At 30.6% G+C, this 17,831-nt stretch overlaps 1 protein-coding gene across 2 annotated transcripts; it reads right to left on the bottom strand.

The window, feature by feature from the left end:
* Positions 1–516: 516 nt before the first annotated feature.
* Positions 517–17,408, bottom strand: LOC149480431 (nose resistant to fluoxetine protein 6-like). 2 transcript variants are annotated; one of them, XM_089706919.1, is made up of 13 exons: positions 17,087–17,408; positions 15,676–15,899; positions 14,737–14,948; positions 13,917–13,987; positions 13,350–13,531; positions 12,609–12,760; positions 7,584–7,752; positions 6,798–6,991; positions 5,563–5,707; positions 4,019–4,202; positions 2,155–2,297; positions 1,840–1,949; positions 517–1,541 (listed from the first exon to the last, which is right to left on the bottom strand). In XM_089706919.1, the coding sequence occupies exons 1-13, from the start codon at positions 17,394–17,396 to the stop codon at positions 1,445–1,447; spliced, it is 2,193 nt and encodes a 730-aa protein (XP_089563045.1). In that variant the 5' UTR covers positions 17,397–17,408; the 3' UTR covers positions 517–1,444. The 2 variants fall into 2 exon arrangements, with proteins under 2 accessions (XP_089563045.1, XP_089563043.1); XM_089706917.1 differs by having other exon boundaries at positions 517–1,544.
* Between the last annotated feature and the right edge of the window lie 423 nt (positions 17,409–17,831).

A 17,831-nucleotide genomic window follows, 5' to 3' on the forward strand; every position in this document is an offset into this window, starting at 1 on the left:
GCTCCATTGCGATTTGTAAGAAAAACAAACAAAATAATAAACTATCGCATTTATAAGTAGAAGCTCGATAACTTAAATCTTGGTAACATAAAAACCTCTGTAACTTCAAAAAATAATATGTTCCCTTCCCATCAGAGCCCAAAACCTCTTTAACTTAAAATACGCAACCTCTATAACTTAAATAAATAATCTCTGTATTGGCCCTCAGTAACTTAAAGAAATGTTTCCACAACCTCTATAACATAAAATTGTTTGTCATTGATGAGTCATTTTGAAAGAGTGTCAAAACAAAAGGTTTCGGTATTTATTGCTTGCACGTGTTTACTATGTATTGTTAAGTAAACAATACATTACCTATTGTTTGCTTTATCGAAATTCTTCAAAGCTTTGCGGCGGTTAGCTTTATGACAACGACTTACTTGCATCATAAGTTTTTGATCGTTGTCCTGGAAACATCGCTTTACTTACTGTGTGATAAAACTGGCTTAAAATGAGTCCAAAAAGAAAACAAACAACCCTCACCTACGCTGATAAATTAAAAGCTATAGAAGCAGTGAAAAATGGATAGACCCTTGATAACTTAAAACCTCTATAACTTAAAATATTTTGTGTTTCCCTTGGACTTTAACTTATCGAGGTTCTACTGATTAGTAAAGATAAGGTTTGGTAAGGATTGAATAAAATGCAAATGACTTATTTCAATAGTTTAATACGCATTATGCGTCTTACAAAACTTACCTATACCTACCTCGAATAACCTCAATAAATTAAAATTCTTAACCTAACTAATTAATAACATTAAAAGTAAAAATATCTGATCCCTACTTATATACTCATGTTATATTATATTATGTGGGATTTTGTCTATATGATAAGCTTAACGGAATAACCGCTATTGTTAAAATTTTACCTGAAGATAGATGCAGATTAAAAGTCTACAAACATTTATTTCATCGTCCACCATACAAAAACTGGTATAAACTGAACATGCTGAAAAGTTTTGGATAGAAAGCTGACACACATCTTTTAAAACTTTTTACCGTAGGCACAGACTTTATAATAGTACTACGCACGTAGGTTCGTAGGCTTAATTTTTTGCACATTTTTTGTGCTATTTTTACGGACAAATGTTTTTTGAATTAATTCATTGCAGTAACCCTTTAAGTAGTACCTATTGAAGTCTATTCGAATTCGTACCTACATTATGTTTATATTTTTATGATCACAAACATCTTTGCGGAGACAAAAACTAAAATATGAAATCGATTGTTTGTTGTTACACATTGCATATTTTATATGGCGGAACACTTATTATATAAACCTCTCATTTCATTTTACAATAAATGAAAAAACAGTCTTATATTATTATCTAGACATAACTGATGACTGGAAGACTGAAAATTGTGATACCAAGGAATTATAATTTGTATTAATCCTGATATTTTCATACTTTGGATGAATCGATTTGTACAACTGGCGGTAGATTTTCGTGGAGATGGCCGTTATTTTGTTCGTTTTTGTCTTCAATTGGTGATGATTTTCTGCTGCAATAAGTACAAGACGAGATTAATAGATAAAAAAATATAGGTACATACTTATTATAATATCTTATCATATTTCCAAGCCAGGGAATTGAATTACCCAGGTACAATACACAATCAATTTTTGTGTTCTAGAAATTTGGTGTCAGATTGATATACTAGATACTAGACTAGATAATAAAAATATAGTAAGTACCTAAAATTAATTGAATTATGTAATATATAATTCAATAAATTAAAAGCGACGTGTTTTCTTTTATTTATCAAACCTTATTTTAGATCAAAGTACAGCTCTTACCTCGGTACCAACCAAGCAGTGACGAGGTTGTTGATCGGTGCTTCCACTAGCAGCCAAATGAGAAATGAGGCAATTAATCCTCCCACTACCACCCCTCCACTCATTGTTAACTGAAATATAATTCATAATTTAATTATTAAACACATGAGGACCATTATTTATGACCAAATGTACCTAAAAATTGCGACCTTAAAGTCTCTATGTTATTTAATACATCTTTTTTATTCGTTATTTTAGTTTTCATTGATTAAACTTTTTATTTATCTCTCTTTATAAAACTTATGCATTAACTGCATAACTCTCTAGATCACTTACCATAGTACCATAGTCATTATGTTGCATATTCCTGGTGACATAAACGTTTCTGGCGATCATAATGGAGTGAGTCAAATACAGTCCGTAGGCCAAGCGGCTGAGAGGCACCCACGCGCGCCAGCAGAAGAAACTTTTTATCAATGCTGAAAAAAATATATTAAAGTTGAGGTAACATTTATTTAACTCAGTAGTGATTTTCGTCGATCGTTGCGTAAATAAGAACTAAAAGCTCTCGATAATATTATCATCTCATCAACAATCGTTAAATAATTGAATTATAACAAACGAGCATGATTTAATTTTAACTTCTGTAGGAAGAAGAGAAGCTAAGATACTGAAACATTATCCTAAAAGAAACTAACTATATTTACATCCCACATCTAACATAAGGCTTTATTCCGAACACATTTCGCCAAAACATAAGTGATATTTTTGAGAGTTACTTAATCCAGAATTTAAATAATTATATTAATGTGTCCTGAACGAAGTTCATCAAAATACCACAAGAAAATCAAACCAAGGAGTTAGAGGAGATTCACAGTTAAAACCAAATGGTCCATCAAATCCCTGTTCAAGTTGGTAGCTCGGAATAAATCGGTTAATAATTGAATAGTGCTCCTTCACAAATTGCTTGCCTAGCTAATAAACTTAATGTAGGCTAAATAAACTTTATATGGAACCTTAGCAAAAACGCAATTCTCACAGTGCACAATGGATAATTTATAAGTATTAATCTTAACGCCAGACAAATATTTATGAAATCATAGTAAAGAACCACTGTACATCAATTTAATAAAAAAATAATAATAATAATAAAAATCTTTATTAGCAAGCAGGCCAGGTACATTAAAAATTAACAATCTATGTACTTACAAACTAATTACTAAAACCTACTAGCTAAAAGGAATGCCGCTCAGCATTTTACAGTGAAAGCATAGACTTTCACTGCAGAGCTGATTTTCAGCGACACCTTATTTATATATCTAATTAGTAATTATAACAAGATATACTTAATGTTAATATTCAATATAAGTAATAAATAAATAAATAATATAAATATAATAAATATATACCTATATTAAATAGTAGTACTTATAAATAAACAATGTATATTTTGTTAAGAGAACAAATATATCAATAAATACAATACATTGAAGCCAAAACCAGACAAGTGCGTAGGATTACAAACGAGCAATGAAAAGTTTAAACATGTTTCTGTTTGATTAAAAGGTACGCTGTTAAATATTTATTAAATGAGAATTTGATGATTTTTTGTCACATGTCAAACTGATCCGACATCAGAGGAATGAAGCTTATTCGCTCCAAGCTTAGAAAACGTAGGTGTTGTATAATCAGGTATTCAGGTGCCAAGGAATAAAGCAGTGCGTAAATAAGTGCTTTTTCTTAAACAGGATAAGTGCCTAAGAAATTTTCTTTCAATATATCAACTACCTATAAGAGACTCCGCTGCCCGGAATGTGTGACGTCCATTTAAGTCACCCCCAACAAAAGTGTTCCGATTGGCTAATGAAAAAATTGTTGTTTTGATTTTTTTGTTATGATTTTATCAAAAGCTTTCTCAAGAAAACATCGAAATAAAGTAATTTCCAAACTACGCAGTCAAATACCTATATTTGACTGATGATTATCCAAAATAACAAACACATAATGAAGATATAATAAGTATATACAATGAAATGTAAAATGTTTATGAGTCGGTATGAATAAAGTTAAAACACAACACAGCTATATTGCTTCGATTAGTCACAATATATGATTGTACTCGCCTCGAATTCTAGGAGTCTTTTTTATAGTAAGCTCTAATAATAATTGCGAGTCAAGTCAGGGTCCTTTCAATACTTACGAACATTTCCAAACGAGCAGCTCAAGACGATGAAGGAAATTCCGCAGGCCCACACTGGTCGATTTAATGCTGCGTATATTGCACTTTCGACCACTGTGTATTTTCGCCATAAGTAGGGTGGTCCAGAGAACAATACCGCTATCATCAGAGCGATTCCAATGAGCATCCCTATTAGCGACCATTTCTGAAAAATAACATAGTTATAAAATATACCAACAGTACTATACCATACATTTCAATAGGTCATTAGTCCCCTTCGCTTTTAATCAAATAAAGTATAGATACGTAACAAAACTACAATATCTAAATGTTACAGTAGTCTTTCAAATGTAGAAATGTAGAGTTTTTACAAAATATAGTCTGTTTAATTACACGAATATGCAATTTATACGTGTTTTTATTTAATTTATTATTGCATGAAGTCACTAATAAATAATATAATAATATTGTCATAAAGGCGTAAAAGTTTTAATGATTGTAATATTATATTTTATGTAGATAATTTTTCTATGACAGGCTTTTAGAAACATTAAAAAATCTTTAATTATATGTCGATTTATATGTTAATCATTTTTATTGTTTATAGAGCCGAGGAGAAGTAGTTATATACTAAAAGAAATATAATTTATATGTAAGATTGATGTTATACCAAAGAAATCAGGCTTATTATGCTTGCCTGAATTCAAAATATTGTACTACACTGTGTTATGAAACAAATAAATGATTTTTATTTTTTTTTTTTTTTAATGAAAAAAGGCACTAATAAAAAACGTTATTAGCATGCCATTCAGTCATTGTCAACCATTATTAAAATTCTATTGAATATTTATTAATAGTGTTAATTCAAACAATAAACATGAACATTCTTTTTTTTAATTAATGGAATGGCTAATTAACAGTTGTAACTGTCTGCATTTCACAATATAAAATAGTTTAAAATGTTTTAATAGGCATTATCTTTTTTTTAATTTATTTACAACTAGCTTTCCGCCCGCGGCTTCGCCCGCTTTGTCTAAAACATAATAAATGATATACTAAAACCTTCCTCTTGAATCACTCTATTAAAAAAACCGCATCAAATTCCGTTGCGTAGTTTTTAAGATTTAAGCATGCATACATAGATATCCTTTTGTTTTTCATAGGGACATAGGGGACATAGGGACATAGTGACATAGGGACAGAGAAAGCGACTTTGTTTTATACTATGTATGTAGTGAAATAAAAAGCTAATGGTTGTAATAGTTGTCAAGATCTTATAGGTAATTCGGAGCAGATTAATTGTTAAACCTTTATAACCAAACCAGATAACTTTGGAAGCATATTTTTCATCCAACAAAGACAACGTTCAAGTGGCTCTCTTAATTATATTTGAAAAAAAAAAATCACTTTTGCTTTTACTTGTATACGCAGTATATTATTATTAGTCTGTGCTTTTACCCTGATCAAGAGTTTGTATTATGGCTAATCGATTATTACGAAAAATTATTCTTTGGTTGCATAATATAAAAAATAAAATAAAAATAAGGCTTATTAAATTCACATACCTGCGATATCCTTTTGTTTTTCATAGTGTAATATCGTACGAATATGTATCCGCTGAAGAAACCGATGAGATATGCGGCATACCTCGTGTGACTCTTGATGTATGTCAGGTGGAATTGCTTTTGTCCTCTCGGGTTTGATATGAAACTGTTAACATAAAGAGATTTTAATACTGGAAGATTTGTAATGAATGCTTGAAGAGAAACTTCTTGAGGCGTGTTGAGAGTAAAATTACATCAAGTCGCGTCGTGGCAATACCGTCACGTCATGGAGTAAGGCGACGATTTTTGTTATTGGTTTAATCTTGCCAAAGAAGTTTCACTTCTGACACTTGTGCTCAACACACCCGCTCTTTTTGAATTTCATAGTTCATTTAAAAAATTACCGATTACTGAATGTTAAAACATGGGGTAATAATAATTTATTTATTTATTTTCTCATCACAATTGGTTTGTACGTATACACTACTTTGTTAATCGGTAATACTTATGCGTCAAGTTTTCCAGAGAAAAAAATAATAATACAATGATTGCATTATATTCCAATTACAATCACTATCAATTGTTCTAACATGAATACAAATTCTTTTTATAAAATAACACGAATAGTTTAAATTAACTTCGAATAAAAAATAATCATAAGAAATGTCCTTTACAAACCCACGACAAAAGGTTTCATAATATAACGCGTAATTAATAAAAAAGTAAAGTTAATTTTTAATAGCTCATAGATATTTATATTTATGAATGGCTGGTGCATGATAATCAGTGCCTACTACGTTCTTTTCCACTTATTAAATGCACGCAATGGTAATCGGGTAATCATCTTTTTTTACCCACAAAGGAGGTAAAGGTGTTATGCATACAATTATCAATTAAATAGACAATTAAATGGTTTTTTCAGTAAATTCAATTGTGTGTGGTTTTACAAACTGTCTTTTGTTTGTTTTCTTAGCGCTCCTGTTTTTCTTTAATAAGTATTTTAGAATAAATTGCTCTTTCATAATCGGCCGAGCTAGGTCCACTTAAAGACCGCTGCTTCGCGCGGAAAGTGTTTCGTGAGGCTGCACTCTCTGTGTGGACCCGCCTATTAGTTTATAGGGATACTTCCAACTTCAATGCTATTTTAAAATGATACACCTATTGAACTGCTTTGTCACTATAAACATTCAACAAACCCGATAATAATAGAAGTTAGTGGAAGAAAACCATAAACAATATACATATTTACAACTTACTCAAACGTGAAGAGTTGTATTGGAGGCAAATTATACACATAATTGACGACACCAGGAGATATAATGGCTGCAATTGATAACAAAACTGCGACTATTTGACCAGTTAATTTATTTTTCTTGTAAAGCCAGTAAGCTAGCAAAGTTATCACGAAGAAATGAAAATCACACGGAATGTACCAGCTCACTACTATACACTGAAACAAAAAAAAATAATAATAATAAAAAATATTTTTATTGAAAATATAAAAACCAACATACAAAAAATGTTAAAGGGAGCTATAAATAATAATTATTACAGTACTTATTACAAACTTATTTAACATAGAATACATAAATTTAAAATAACGAGCCTATAAAATAGCGATCCAGCGCCTAACTTGTATATTAATTTATTTAATCATAAAAATATTGTAACTTATATAAATTATACGTTAAAAGCCTACTTACACAAATAATTAATTACGAAATCTAGTCAACCTTTTAACACGTGTAGTTTTTTACAGCCATTTTTAATTATGGTGTTTTTTGATAAATACTTATCACTATTTATGTTTTTGTAATTTATTGTTCTAGGAAGATTCATAATAAAAATTAAATATAGGTATTTAAATACGATTAAGATAGCGCTCGAACATAAATTTTAATTGATATATGTAAATCAATATATAAATAGCCAAAGCTCATTCGTTTACATAGAGTCCTCATAGTCTCTTACTACAACATAAAAACATACCTATACACTATACAGTATATATAAATGCAGTAAAAACTTAATAAAAAACTTACAATATTCTCGCTATCGAAGTAATTGTTAATCATAAGTAGACTAGCCCACCAGTTCTTTCTGCACTGATCTGTGTCCAGACTCACAGCCTTCTTCCAGAGCGGTCCAGAACCGGCGTACGGATACACGGAACAAATGTAGAATATTGTAACTGCATATGCTACTGCTAACCTAAAAAAAAAAAAGAATTGAGAACGTTTTTAGTTTTTTTTTTTTTTTTTTTTTTTATTTATTTAAGTAATACCACATCATACATTATAATATTAAGTTTTATAAAAATACATATTTAACATATCATCTATAATATATGACAATAACGGTTTACATAAATTCAGCTATGACAAAACTTTTACACTAACATACTCTAAAACATGGTTTAAAAAAAAGTCACATGAAACATGATGCGTTGTTTTAAAATATTGAAGCAGATTAAAAATAACAGTAAGATAAAAAAAAAGATAAAATAAGATACTATTTCTTAATACTGTGGGTACGTAAATAATTGAAAACAATTCTTTTAAATTGGGATAGCTGGCTACCGAATACATCAAGACCCGTGATGGTACTGTTAAGTTTGTTGTATAACTTAAGAATTCGAATGAGAGGAGCCTGTGCACCCAAATTAGTTTTGACAAGAGGAATATGGAAGATTCTGTTTATTCGTGTCCTTGGAAATGAATGAGGTACTTGAATACGAATAAGTTTCAAAATATCTTTGCATTGAATATGTCCATTTAATAGCTTATGCAGGAACAAGACATCAGTAAAACATCTTCGATTATGCAAAGATATCATGTTGAATTTGTAAAGACGCTGTTCGTATGGCTGTCTATGAGAGAAACCACTGCTTATAAACGCTAGGTGCCTTGTAAAGGTTCTTTGAATACTCTCAATGCGTTGTGAGTGAACTGTATAAAATGGATTCCATATAAGGCTACCATATTCGAGATGACTGCGCACTAAGGCGTTATACAAAATTGTTTTAGTTTTTACACCAAAGCAACCCGTGTTTCGCTTGAGAAATCCTAACATCTGGGCAGCTTTAGTGACTGATTTGTTTAGTTGAGAAATAAATGTTATGTTTTTATCGATGGTCAAACCGAGATCGCGAATTTCGCTAACTTCTTATAAAGGTGCGCCGTCAAGCTCGTAAATGGCAGCAAGTGGTTTTTTCTTCCTGGTATACCTTATATGAAAACACTTAGATGCATTGAGAGTCATACCATTTACAAGACACCACTCTTTAATTTTATTGAGGTCGTTTTGAACAAGAATGGTGTCAGAAGGTGAGTTTACAGTTTTGTAGATTTTTAAATCGTCAGCGAACATGGACACATTACAGTATTTTATATGGTTATTTATATCGTTCACGAATATGAGAAAAAGCAGGGGTCCTAGGTGAGAGCCCTGAGGGACACCGGTTTGCGCAACGTATGATGCAGAGGAAGAGTTACCGACAGCTACCGACTGTGGCCGATTGTGAAGATACGATTCTAGCCATTTCAGTAAGGGTTCTCCAATCCCGTAATTCACGAGTTTCTGAAGAAGTAGAGTGTGATTGACTTTATCAAAGGCGTTGCTAAAGTCGGTATATATTGCATCGACCTCACGTCCCTGGTCCAATTCCAGACAAATCTCAGTTACAAAAGGAATTAAATTAGTTTGAGTTGAGTGACCCCTCCGGAAGCCATGTTGACTATCTGAAATAAAGTTGTCAATATTTTTGGAGATCATGGGATATATAACGGATTCGAAGAGCTTTGAAAAACAAGATAGGATACATATCGGGCGGTAGTTCTTTACATCCATGATATCCCCTTTTTTATAAACGGGTATTACACGAGACTTTTTCCATTCTTCGGGGAAAACTCCATCTTTGAGCGATTTATTAAAAATAATAGTTAGTGGTAATGTTATTCCAGATCTACATCGCTTTATGAAAAGTGGAGGAATGGAGTCAGGCCCAGCTCCCTTATTTATGTCCAGCTTCTGTATTTTTTTCGATATATCAAGCTCAGATAATTTTATAGATGTCACAAATTGATCACTACCCTCTTGAAGCGATATTTTATTCATATCAAGGGATTGTTGGCATGAGTAAATAGAAGAGAAATGTCTAGAGAATAGATTAGCGATTTCAGGTTCAGAATTCACCACGTAGTCATCCAATTTCATACAAGAAGGAAGCTGCGAATGGCCACCTCTTTTGTGTTTGATAAAACTCCAAAAACGTTTAGGGTTTTCATTTATATTTGATTCAATGTTCTTTTTGTAATTAGTATAACAATCATCGTACTGTTTATGACATCGCTTCCTAATAAGTTTGTACTCTATCTCATCACGTGGATTTCTATATATACGATATCGTCTGTGAATCTTATCCTTTTCGCGAAGTGATTTTATGAGAATTGAACTAAACCATATCGGGTATTTGGATTTAGTGTAGGACGTTTTAGGTACAAATCTGCTTATTATAATGTTCAGGATATCATAAAACTCAGATAAGTACCATACTATTAACGTTTTCAAAGACACAAAGCTTTTGGGCCCAATCTATACTCCGAAGCTCTTTCAATATGGCAGTGTAGTCGGCTTTGTAAAAATTCAATTTGGGGGCACCCCTCGTTCGTAAAAAGGACAAATTAGGAAACTGAATATTTAATAATAAACTAGGATGGTTAGGGTAACTTTTGCTTAATGATTCGGGAGCAGCCATTACATGGATATGAGATAAATTGCTTAAAATTATATCCAAGAAACGGTTATCGCTATTACTGACACAGTTATATTGTTTTAAGTTATTAATAGACATGAAATCAATCAAGGCATGACCTAAATTATTATTGTAATTGAAGGGTGTCATAAAGGTGTCGTTACTGAGCAACCTCCAATCAATAAATCCTAGATTAAAATCGCCAAGAATTAATAAGTCGTCACTCAGATTTGCCGCTCTATCAATATTGTCTAAGAAACTCTTTAGTGTCTCAGTTTTGACTGGAGGAGGCATATAAACAACACAAATAGAAAGCTTTTTTACTATCTGACCAACATTGAAGTGTATGGTGACCCATAAATCTTCAACATCTGATTCCCAAGACTGAATTCGATACGATGAATATTCATGAGATACAGCCAACAACACCCCACCCCCATCCAATTTAGTATTACTAGAGCTGGCACGGTCCCTACGATATACGGCGTATCTGCTATCAAATAGTTCGTTATTTGATATACCAGAGTTCAACCAAGTTTCAGTAAGAGCGACCACCTTATAGTCAGACGTAGACAAGTTCTTTTGGAAATTAACAGTTTTTGTTCGTAGGCCCTGCACATTTTGGTAATACAAGTCGATCATAATAACTAAATAAAAAGAAAAGTACCCACAGATTTTTGGAAAAAAGAATAAAACCTTAATACAAAATTAAAAACTAACTATTTAGCTTAGATTAGCTTATTTAAAGTGTCTTTATTTCTGATAAGCAAGGCTTGGCAGTTTTCATTTTTTCTTCTTTAGTTTCTTAGAATGTCAGTATTTTCAAATGTAGAGACGCAAGTAAAGTTGTAAAATAGTTCGGATTAATGTTTGTTTAATAAATTTCGTAACACAAGAAGTGTTACGAATATTGACCTTCGGTTTATTTTTGGAAATATGAGCTTAAAAAGCTTCCTAGTTACAGTATATTACAATTAATACCTACAGTGTACGTGAATGTTGAATAGGAATATTTATATTAAATTTCAATGACCCTTTACCACAGGAACAAAAACATAATTAAACCGCATTGATTTAATTAAAATTTTGACCTAGAGATGCGTAATAATATTATGTGATATTAAATAGATAATATAAAATAATATTACCACCCGTAAAGGGGCAAATAAACTATTTGAGCATAAAGGTTTACGTCAAAAAGTTTTTATAATACAAAAATAATGTTATTACGAGTATTAATTAGCAACATTACGTCTGTAAATTAATGATGAATTTAAACATCGATTCACAACATAAAAAGGCATAACAAACAAACATAAATCAAGATATAACGTAATATGTATATTATGTTCAAGTAATACCCACGTTTTATTATTTATTTCATTGTTTGAAAGGGTTATAATTTAAAAGTTAGATGTTCAAGATCACATTTTCAATCGACATTTTCCGACATTATTCGACGTTCATATCGATTACTTTTATGTATGTAGGAATAGTTTTATGTGAAACAAAAAATTGTTTAAAAATAATTATTATTTATTACCCATTAGGTACCATTTATATAATAAATAATTAGTAGATATATAGGTATATTATACACTAATGTTCCTAAATAAAACCTTCATTTTTTTGTAGGTACTAATTGTTATTCTGTTTATTTGATTATAATCTATAATCTACATCATTTTAATTATACTCAATGTCAAGTTAAATTTATATAGAGCCGTTAATTTTTAGGAAGTTTCTCTGTACTACCTACAAGCTTTTTTTAATAAATAATAATGATACTGCAATAATTTGCATAACACTATAATAATGTTATGATATATAAAAACATGCGTAAACAGATAAAAACTTTGGCATAAATTAATTAGATTTCGTGTATTTAATATTATTATTTTTTATGTACATTTAAACGTAGTTTCAGTTCACAAATACAAAAAAAAAAATCTAACGGTAAAGTAACTATTAAAACTGGTCAAATAATTTCTGAATAAGTTGGTAACTATCAAGTATTTCTTCTTTATAATGTAATTTTTAGAGTCAAACTTGCTTGTTTAGATTTCAATTCATACGTTTTATATGATCTTTCATCATTCAGGCTCAGGTTTATTTTAGAGATCATTGATCAACTCTATGTAACAAAATACAGTCGGTCATTTATGCTGCTTTCCCGATTTTCGTTCTGATTACACCAATGGCTAGCCAAGCCGATGAAACTTAAGTATATCATTTGTTAACTTATTGTTAAGCTTAAGAATACGCCGAAGCAGCAGTGTAAAGCGAGTTGTACATAAAATAATGTGTAACTAACCTGACATATCTCTTCAAGAAAAACACTGGCAGATTAAGAGGTCCTTTCACCTTTGTTATGATGTTGGCGGTCAAAAAGCCAGACAACCAGAAGAAAGAGTCCACCATGACGTCATCGTGCAGTACAAACAGCCCAAAGAAAGAAAGTATGTCCTGAAAGTTTTAAATTTACCGAATTAAATGTATAAAACTAGAATGAAAAAATGTGTGCGTGTACTAGTGTACTCACGTAAGAAGTGAAACTTCTTTATGACCTTATTTTTCAAAAAATAATTTACTATATGCAATTTTACAGAAATACGTTGAATCACGCTTGGTAGGGATAAGAAAAAGATGGCGCGTAACGGAAAAATGTCACGCGTAACAAAAAAATGTTACACTTAATTTTTTTCCAACCCCGATAAAGAAGTTTCACTTCAAAAATACTTTTTGCGACTTTAGTAATTCTATATCCGCGAGTTGATCAGGATAAAAAATATAACGATCGATGTTATTTAAGCATAATGTACCTTTCTAGTGGTGAAAAAGGTGAACATAACAATTAAAAACAAACAAAATAAAATTGCGTTTTTATAATGTACAGTATTTTTTAAGACGCGGACGATACATACAAGCTTCAGACAAGTTTCAAAATTGGATAAGATATTACTTAAGAAATGGTTGAAAGGATTATTAACGAGTTGTTAAATAAATGATATATTCTTGCAGAAATATAACACACTTTAGTAAATTAAAAAATTACCTCATCCACTCTGTAACCGTTGCTGATTGGGCCACCATTTGCTATTCCAAATTGATGATTAATCACAATAATGACCATTGTGAAAAATCGTATCCCATATAACACTTCAATACCTTCTTTCTTAACTTTCCAAAGATCCACCGTATTTTTATTAAGGTCAAATGCTTTTGTTATTATATTTCCTAAAATAAACATATCATATTCGTGACCATGTCATACTAACACTTAGTTTTAATTATGTAGGTATTGTTTTGTGGATAATACCTATTCGAGACTAGCTTAAACCCGCGACGTCACCGATAAACCAGTGTATCTTCTAAACACGATAAGCCTTCAAAAGGAGACTAGAATCTATTTATCTATACATCTATTAGATAGATATATGTATTATATCTTCAACACTTTCGCTTTTAAACTAAATAGAAGCAGGTTTAAGCAGAACTACATATTACGTTAAAAAAAATTATGACATTGTAATAGTTTTTATGATAATACATTTCTGGTAATTACTATATATATAAAATATACCTAGATTAATTATTAGGATATAAATAGTATCATACTTACTATAATTATTATCTTTTTTGTTTAATATGGTGCTAATCACACAGACTGCTATTAATACACCAAAAACACAGCTGTAAATAAATTAAATTAAATTAGTAAGTAATTACGTTAAAACGCCATTAAGTATTAATAAAACGGATTATAATATGTTTAAATTATGGTGTTTTTACCGTATTATGATAAATGTTGAAACATACGCAAACGAAAAACGACTATAGTGTACTGTGTACCTGTGTTTATTGTAATATGAACTTTGGCAAGTGAAATCTATGCATCCGAGAAAAAAAGTATCTTTTGATATTAATTTTGCCTTTTATTAAGCAAACTGTACAAACAATTAAAAATAAATAAAGCAAAAAGTGATTTATTTTAGTATTAGCCTTGTAATTCCTAGTCATGAACATTCATAATTCATATGCATATCTTCGAAACGTGTAGAATTTCTTAAAAAAAATAGAGGACGTCGGATTTAATTGATACAATTATAATTATCTATTAATTAGACTGAATAAAATATAAGAAATAAATAGAAGTCGTTTATAGGTACTTAAACCTCGTAGGTATTCATTTTAAGTATTTGTTGAGTAACAGCACGATAAACATTATTGATGATGCGAGAATGTTCGACACTTTTTTCCAATTTTGTCCCTCCTCGGGCAAGAACATGTCAACATGCAACTGCAACACGTAGTGTTGCTGAATTGATAGCAACTCCGCAACACTTTGATTAGGCTTTGTTGCACAACAAATGTTTATCATAAAATATACGAGCTAGCCTCCAAATGCTTCAGATACATATATATTATGCAAATATACTCACTAGAAAGAATAAAATAGACCGTCGTAATGTACAGGTTCGTTGGCCTTGTCACAGCTGCTGACAGCAACGTTTGCCTTTAAACCAGCAGCTCCCAAATGGCTATGGGCTAGGAGTATACCCATCAGACGCACTACAGATTCTTTTTCGCAGATATCAGGCACACACATACCCCATGTAAGCTGGTTTAAAGGACGCAGAAAGTAGGATTGATGCTGTTAAAAATTGGGATTAGATTAGGAGATTTATGTTGTGTAGGGCACATATAATAATATATAGTAAATTGTAATGTATTGATTACTGTTTACACTTAAGATTGACGAAGAAATAACAAAGGCATAATAATAAGGGGATGTTGCAATTAAAGAGAAGATTAATAGTTTGAGGCGTTTTTAATTTGTTCTTGTGATAGATTTTATTTTTTCAAACGTTACATATTATTTGTGTTGTCTGTTGAAATTCTAATTAACTAAAACAACTGTGCTGTGATAATATTATGCTGACTAATATGAGATGCATTTGATAATTGTAGAGTTGCAACAATAACAACTTTTTAATTAATTCACTATAGTACATATATGTATAATAGAAATGATGATTTTATATGAGTCACTAGTTATAAACATAATAAAGAAGGTAATAACAGACCGGAAATGACTTATTAGATAACTGTTTTTCTTTAAAGCAAACTTTCTCTATACTTTTTTGTGTATCAATTTAAGCAAAACTTATTGAAGGATATTCAAAATTTGAAACTTAATCTTCATAATAACCAACATAAAAATGACCATTAAACTTATAGCGCCTTTTATTTCGTTATTTTTATCGATACGACTAAAGCACTTGTAAGAAAGAAACTTCAATAAGTTATGGTAATCAATGAATATCCTACAAAATACAGAATTTCACAGTACAAAATTTATTCTATAAAGCTCGACCTACCTCCAGTAAATTAAGAGCAGATTGATAAGGATCATACGGATCGTGATCGCGTTTCTTAGCACCTGTATCCGTTCTCTCTAGAACGATATCAGCCAGGCAATATTGAGATCTGAGTTCCTCATGATCTTTGTTCCACGGAGCGTCCATACATTCATCGTAATTGCCGAGATGGAAGCGACTGCCATAAAGTAAGCCTTGAGGCTCTGATGCTATGGAGTCCCAATCTGTTGAATATTAAAATATAATAATGAATGTTTGTTTTTTTTTAATGAGTGTTTATTTAGTAATATTTATCGTGTATGTATTTAAATTCGGTAACAGATATTATATAAGGTTTGTTCTGTTCAATTTTAGTACCTAGATGATAAAATTCAGAACTAAGTATTTTCTTTTGAATATAATAGTATAAGATCCCACCGCAGGATTAGTGCGTTCATAGTTTTTTTGCTAAAACCAAAATTTTCTGTTTATTTATAATTAGGAGAATATATATCGACTGGGTTGCCAGTCAAAATTTGGCCGCAAGCATTTATTATGAAATTTTTTTCTAATTGATTTTTCGGAAAACCTTTCGTTCACTTGTTATTTATATAAAATGTAGTCTACATAATGGCAAATCATATAAAGATTCTAAAAAATCACGGTTGCCGTTTTTCACCTGGCCGCAATATCTTCGCAGCCTGGTGCAAACAGGTGGATAATTTCGATCCATTTATACGTTCATAACGCACATTTATGAATCATATATCAAATTAAAGCTATTCTTTTCCGTCAATTACCTATAAATTTTTTTTTATTAAAAATGCTTGCGGCCAAATTTTGAACACATGTTATATGTGTAAGAATTAGAATAAAAGTAGATTTTGAACAATAACAAACAAAACAATCTAATTATAATTTAGTTCTTATAGTTGCAATGTTAAAAATTAAAAGTTACTTACGCAGTGGGATAATAATTTTAGTTCGAAAATAAAATTTTTTGGTAATTAGAATTTAGATTTGCAAAACAAGCAGAAAACAAAATAATACGATATATAATATGTTACATAATGAAAGTTTTATGTTGCAACCTTATTATGTCGTCAAACAGAATTAACATGTATGTACCTAATATATTAAATGTTTGTTGCAATAAATTCACCAATCTTCATATTGAAATATTAATTTCGAAATTTGCTAGTTTCTACTGTTAATCTAAAAATGTTTCATAATTTTATGCATTGCATATAATATGCCTAATATCTAGAACGCAAAATTCTTGCAAAAGTAGTCGCTTGTATTGATAAAATATTATATCTTTATATTAACATAACTCTCTCATACTTATTCTCTATCCATTACACGATATAAAAATAAATTCTAAGTTAATTGGCAGAAATAAAAAAAAAAATATTAAAATATAAGTACTTACTCCACGCTGCCCATAAAGTGAAATTTTGCAAATTCCGCAATAACGACACAGTTCTTTTCAAACACGGTTGTTCTTCCTCAGTCCAATTTTGATTTTTCAAAACAAACAACACATCCTCTAAATAAACGTAACTGCCGTTAAAAAGAAAAGTTTTTTGCAATACATTTTTCCCATTTCCCTTTGATTCGGGCACTATATGTTTTTCCCTTAATGGTTTCGATGTATCAGTATTTTTTACTGGCACAAGAACGGAACCATACGCGACTATAAAATTTAACGAAATAATTAAAATTAGCGCCGTTCGCTGCATTGTGTCGGTCGGTTCGAGATATCTGTAAACTGAAGCTACGCGGAGAAGGTCTCATATTATAAAAGGATAAATTGCATAATTAAGTCAGACAATCTTAAGAGTCATCAGTAATTATCAATTACGTATATATTTTTTTTAATCCTGAATGTATCGGTTAGAAGCTTAGCTATAATTAAATACTACGCGGCGTTGTTCTTATTTTTCAATTAGGTATATTTCTTCTATGTTCTCAATAAACAATGGATTTTTATTGCAAAACTTGAATAATTCTATGTGACATTTACATAAAATATGCTGTGAACTTGCTGTAAACACTTTAATTTTATAATTTTGAGGAATGCGCATGTAGATATATACTCTTAGGCATGTAGATTTTGACGTTTTGACTAGATAGAAGATAAACTACGATAACATGGCGCGCCCCTCCAAATTACT

This window comes from Colias philodice, chromosome 18, assembly GCF_061535455.1.
Source record: "Colias philodice isolate Cphi_HAF_F1 chromosome 18, ilColPhil1 Martin Lab GWU primary, whole genome shotgun sequence".
NCBI classification, from domain to species: Eukaryota; Metazoa; Arthropoda; class Insecta; order Lepidoptera; family Pieridae; genus Colias; species Colias philodice.